At 43.8% G+C, this 6,000-nt stretch overlaps 1 protein-coding gene across 2 annotated transcripts in view; it reads left to right on the forward strand.

Annotated features, from left to right (window-relative positions):
- The window catches only part of fam193a (family with sequence similarity 193 member A), a 312,966-nt gene extending 308,446 nt beyond the window's left edge, over positions 1 to 4,520 (forward strand). For both annotated transcript variants that reach the window (XM_068029230.1, XM_068029231.1), the window contains exon 22: positions 3,529 to 4,520. In XM_068029230.1, coding sequence (XP_067885331.1) covers positions 3,529 to 3,622 — 94 coding nt within the window. In that variant the 3' untranslated portion in view covers positions 3,623 to 4,520. The remainder of the gene's footprint in view (positions 1 to 3,528) is intronic.
- The last annotated feature ends 1,480 nt before the right edge of the window (positions 4,521 to 6,000 follow it).

Genomic DNA, 6,000 nt, shown 5'->3' on the forward strand with positions numbered 1-6,000 from the left:
ACGTGGAACTGGCTCAACTGTGACACCGTGTGAACAGCCAGCCGACACTCGCTGAATTGGCTCACACCTAAAGATTATCCAAGTGGATGAGGGATTAGAGTGAGACCCATGCCACGGTAACCTTGTAAACTAAACTAAAACTAAATCTTGTTGCCCTCAAATTGGGTGAAGCGAAAGTTGGCGAGAGGGAAAAGTCCTTCAAAATCAAGTGGGATCGTAGAATTCTGCAGCACAGAAGGCAGCCATTTGGCACGTCACACCTCTGCTAACTCTTTGAAAGAGCTTTCCAATTTCGTCCAGCACCCCAGTTATACAATAAAATAAGTTTGTGCTAGGCATTATTTAGGTCACAGTGTACTCTTTTGGGCACTCCACGTAGAAAGGACATTAAAGCAGCAGAATGCAAACACTGTAGATTCACTAGTGTGATTTCAGGGATGGGAAACTATAGTTATGAAGAGATTTGAGATTGAGACAATCTCCACCGGTGCAGAGAAGGCCAAGAGGAGATTTTAATTGACGTATTTAAAATTGAAAAAAGCTTTGAGTGAAAAAAATCTATTTCCTCTGGGGTGGTGATAGAGTCAGTGATGGGGATCATCAAATTTAAACTCGTCATTGAGACCAAGGAGAGAGTTTCAAAGCAACTTATTTACATAGTGGATTGTAAGAACATGCAATGCTGTGTCATAGGGAATAGTTGAGGCAGAAACTATTCTGCCTTTTAAAAGAAGAGTAGGGTAAACAGTTAAAATAGAGGAGAATACTGAGCCACGAGGAGAGAGCACGGATTAGATTTGGATTGCTCTAGCAAAGAGCCAGCGCAGATGCGTTAGACAGAAAGGCCTCCTTCTGTGCTGTAAACTTGTACGGTTCCATGAACATTTTTTAAAAAGAAACCCATACATAATGTCAGTGCTTCCTGCACAGTGTTAATCTGTGAACTTCGCGATACAGACAGTGGTTTACACATGTGACTCTCTCATTTCTTTTTTTTTTATAATTTTCCATTTCAAAATAAAATTACCAGGTGCTTCCAAAGGGTTCAGCTAGTGCATAACTGAGTTGTGTGGACCAGGATGATCCCAGTTTTATCCCTAGTATGCGCTGTCAGTAGAATTTACACACTGTACCGTTGCAAGTACTAATCATCTTCCCTAGGCCTGGAGCAGGAAATTGGACAGTATACACATTCCTGATAACTATCCCACGATTCCTCATAGAAAGGTGTGGTTGAGGGACAGGATTGGGCGTAATCTGATATCCCTTCCTTCCCTTATTGAATGGCTTGCCAGCACTTACTGTTGAGGCTCATGACAAACCATTTTTCCACAGGTGAGGGAACAGAGTGTGATGGTCATCTTTGGATGGTAGAGTCATAGAGTTATACAGCACAGAACAGGCCCTTCGGCCCATCGTGTCTGTGCCGGCCATCAAGCACCTAACTATTCTAGTCCCATTTTCCAGCACTTGGCCCGTAGCCTTGTATGCTATGGCGTTTCAAGTGCTCACCTAAATACTTCTTAAATGTTGTGAGGGTTCCTGCCTCTACCACCCCTTCAAGCAGTGTATTCCAGATTCCAACCACCCTCTGGGTGAAAAAGTTTTTCCTCAAATCCCCTCTAAATCTATGCCCCTCATTTTTGACCCCTCCACTAAGGGAAAAAGCCTCTTCCTATCTAACCTATCAATGCCCTTCATAATTTTGTATACCTCAATCATGTCCCCCCTCAACCTTCTCTGTTCTAAGGCAAACAACCCTAGCCTTTTCAGTCTCTCTTCATAGCTGAAATGCTCCAGCCCAGGCAACATCCTGGTGAATCTCCTTTGTACCCTCTCCAGTGCAATCACATCCTTCCTATAGTGTGGTGCCCAGAACTGTACACAGTACTCCATCTGTGGCCTAACTAACGTTTTATACAGCTCCATCATAACCTCCGTGCTCTTATATTCTATGCCTCGGCTAATAAAGGCAAATATCCCATATGCCTTCCTAACCATCTTATCTACTTGTGCTGCTGCCTTCAGTGATCTATGGACAAGTACGCCAAGTTCCCTCTGACCTTCTGTACTTCCTAGGGTCCTACCATCCATTGTATATTCCCTTGCCTTGTTGGTCCTCCCAAAATGCATCACCTCACACTTCTCAGGATTAAATTCCATTTGCCACAGCTCCGTCCATCTTACCAGCCCATCTATATCGTCCTGTAATCTAAGGCTTTCCTCCTCACTATTTACGACACCACCAATTTTTCTGTCATCTGCGAACTTACTTATCATACCTCCTATATTCACATCTAAATCATGACTGTACACTGCAAACAGCAAAGCTTCCAGCACCAGTCCCTGTGGTGAACCACTGGTCACAGGCTTCCACTCACAAAAACAACCCTCAATCATTTACCCTCCGTTTCCTGCCACAAAGCCAATTTTGGATCTAATTTGCCAAATTGCCCTGGATCCCATGGGCTCTTATCTTCTTAACCAATCTCCCATGCGGGGCCTTATCAAAAGCCTTACTGAAATCCATGTTGATGACATCAACTGCTTTACCCTCATCTACACATCTAGTCACCTCCTCGAAAAATTCAATCAAGTTAGTTAGACACGATCTCCCCCTGACAAAACCGTGCCGACTATCCCTGATTATTCCCTGCCTCTCCAAGTGGAGATTAATCCTGCCCCTCAGAATTTTTTCCAATAGTTTCCCAACCGCTGATTTTAGACTCCCCGGCCTGTAATTACCTGGTTTATCCCTGCTACCCTTCTTGAATAATGATACCACATTCGCTGTCCTCCAGTCCTCTGGCACCTCTCCCGTGGCCAGAGAGGATCTCAAAATTTGTGTCAGAGCCCCTGCTATCTCTTCCCTTACCTCGCATAACAGCCTGGGATACATCTCATCTGGACCTGAGGATTTATCCACTTTTAAGCCCGCTAAAACAGCTTTCGCTAAAACTCCCTTTCAATGTTAATATGTTCAAGTATATCACAATCCCCCTCCCTGATCTCTACACCTACATCGTTGTTCTCCTCAGTGAAAACAGATGAAAAGTAATCATTTAAAACCTCACCTCCAGCTCCACACGCACATTGCCACTTTGGTCCCTAATGGACCTACTCTTTCCCTGGTTATCCTCTTGCCCTTAACATACTTATAAAACGCCTTAGGATTTTCCATTATCTTGCCCGCCAATTTTTTTTCATGTCCCCTCTTCGCTCTCCTAATTACTTTCTTAAGTACCCCCCTACACTTTCTATACTCCTCTAATGCCCCTGCTGTTTTCAGCGCTCCGAATCTGCCATAAACCTCCTTTTTTTTTCCTGATCCAATACTCTGTATCCCTTGGTAGCCCAACTAAGAGTCAGGAAGTTAAGGAGAGGGGATGCGAAGCTGTGGCAGCTGAATGCACAGGCTTCCAAATGGCCGATTCAGAAGCAGGTGTCTTCCATTTAATTAATCAGCTGTTCATCATGGATGCCTCTGGGTTTGCCTGGCACTCTTTACATCCTCCTTTTCCTTCCCAGGTTCTGCTTAGATTCAGCCCGGCAAACCAGACAGAGACTCTCCATCAACTGGTCCAACTTCAGCCTGAAGAAAACCACCTTTGCTGCTCACTGATCAGATGAAAAGTTCCCTGCAGGAACCGACTTATGACTCCACTGAATATTCTCACTCGGATATACAGTACTCTGCTGCGCTGAGAGCTAACCAGGTTGTTCTGGAACTGCCTTGCTTTTTTATCCCCCTCATCCTTCCCCTGCCCTCACCATCCCATCTCCCCATTGCTGTGTGTGGTTCTGCACTGGGATAAGTGTAGGGCGCCATGGCTCCTATGACTTCCTTGCAGTTTTGGAGAACAAGTTGGCCGGCTGTTAATTCACTTTCTCCTTACCTGATTTATTTTTTCGTTTGCTTGTGTGTTTGTAGTCTGTGAGTGGGTCTTGTTCGACAGTAGTCATAACCTGCTCGGGTTGGAGCTCAAACCACCTTCCATCTCTGACTGTTCTGCTCTAGTGTTCTGCCCAAGCTTCTGCTCGGGTGAAGGTCAATCTGTTTGTTTCCTCCTTTGCATCAATCCGCCGCGACTTTTTATTTACGTCTTGCATTCAGCACTGTACATACAGTCCAACTACTGACAAGGGAATGGACTTCATCGATTTTTACTCCTCGTTGCTCCAGCATTCCCCCAGCGAGATGGTTTGAATGAAGGGAATGCTCATATTGAACTGGGCAGTGAAAACCCAGTTGCCTCCAGTACTCCTTCACAAATTCACTGTTTAAAGTGTACAAGGTTACGCTATATTGTGTTTGATTTCTGACTTGTAGCCAGCTTGTGTAAGAATACTTGCAGAATGAATTCAAAAGAACAATGCTCACACTATCGACCTGTTATAGAGTGTATAATTGTATTAACACTGAAGCCTAAACTGGCTACTTTTTTAACATATTGTTAAGTAATATTAAAAAAAATCATGTCTTTCTTTTTGAAAGATGGAATACAGTAGTATGGCAGAAAGGTGAATGTCTGACTTGCCTTTTTCTCTCAAAATCTAAATGTCCTTTATAGCCTTGAATTTCTTAAGCATATACAGGAGGAAGATTGAAGAGAGGACAAGTAAACAGTAAAATTTTAAAAAGAATGGAGAAGCAGAGACTTGGGGCTTCAGATACACAACCTTTAAAAGTGAACGACAAGTTGATAAAAGACTTGCAGTTATATAGCCACCTTTCACAACCTCAGGATGTTCCAAAGTTCTTTACATGCAATGAAGTATTTTTTTTTGACGTTTAGTCACTGTTGTAATGTAGGAAACGCAGGAAACTTTGCACACAACAAGCTCCCACAAACAACAATCTGATAACCTAATCTGTTTTTATTAACGTTGGTTGAGGGATAAATATTGGACTGGGCACTGGGGAGAGCTCCCCTGAGCCACTTCAGAATAGACCCATGGGATCTTTTATGCCCTGAGAAGGCACACTGGTCCTCGGTTTAATCCCTCAGCCAAAAGATGGCATCTCCACCACTGTAGCACTCTCAGCACTGCACTGGAGAGTCAACCCAGATTTTGTCCTCAAGTCGCTGGAGTTGGACTTGAACCTACAACCATCTGACTCAGGCGTGAGAGTACTACTCACTGAGCTACGGCTGACACTGTGTAGTGTAGAGGTATGGAATACAGAAGCAAAAAGGTAAGGCTAAACCTATATAAATCATTGGTTAGGTCACATCGAGAATACGGTGTCCAGTTTTAGATGCCTTACTTCAGGAAGGATATCAAGGCCATGGAGGGTGCAGAAGCGACTTTAAGATGATTCCGGGGATAAGGAGCTTTAGATATGAGGAGAAAGCCATGCTCTAGAACTGTTCAAAATAATGGGAGGCTATGATAAAGTAAGTTGGGAAAAAACTGTTTCAATGGTGGAATCAGTAGCTAGCGAGCTTGAATGGAAGATTGTCGACAAAGGAAAAAAAGGGAGGTTAGGAAACTTATTTTTTTAATTTGTCGAGTTGTTGGGACATGGAATAGGTCTTTCAGAGAGCTATCAAGGTGTGATGGGCTGAATGGGCCCAGGTTCTGTCAATTCTCAGGGAGAAGACCATTCTTGTCCATCTGCCTGGATCAAAACTTACCACACCTTACTCTTTTCTCTTGTCTCAGTCACTTTTCACACCATTCTCCCCACTCTCTCCACTGCATCTTCAGCCCCATACATTCGAACTACCTCCCTACCTCTATATTTCTCTCCTCCTTGAAAAATCCATGCACCCCCTCAAAAAAACCTGTCTCTTTGATCTTGCTTTCAGTCAGTACCCCACCACTTTTGCCTACTATTGTACATTGCCCAGTGTTTTCATCACTCTGCAGTGCTATGGTGTGTTCTGTTATGTTGATGGCACCGTATAAGTGCAATGTGTTGTGGGATGGCCAGAGCACTTTTTTTAATGAATTCAGTCGCACCTTGATTTCAGTAGAGCAGGTCGATAAGTTTGG

Source organism: Heterodontus francisci, chromosome 4 (assembly GCF_036365525.1).
Source record: "Heterodontus francisci isolate sHetFra1 chromosome 4, sHetFra1.hap1, whole genome shotgun sequence".
Classification (NCBI taxonomy): domain Eukaryota; kingdom Metazoa; phylum Chordata; class Chondrichthyes; order Heterodontiformes; family Heterodontidae; genus Heterodontus; species Heterodontus francisci.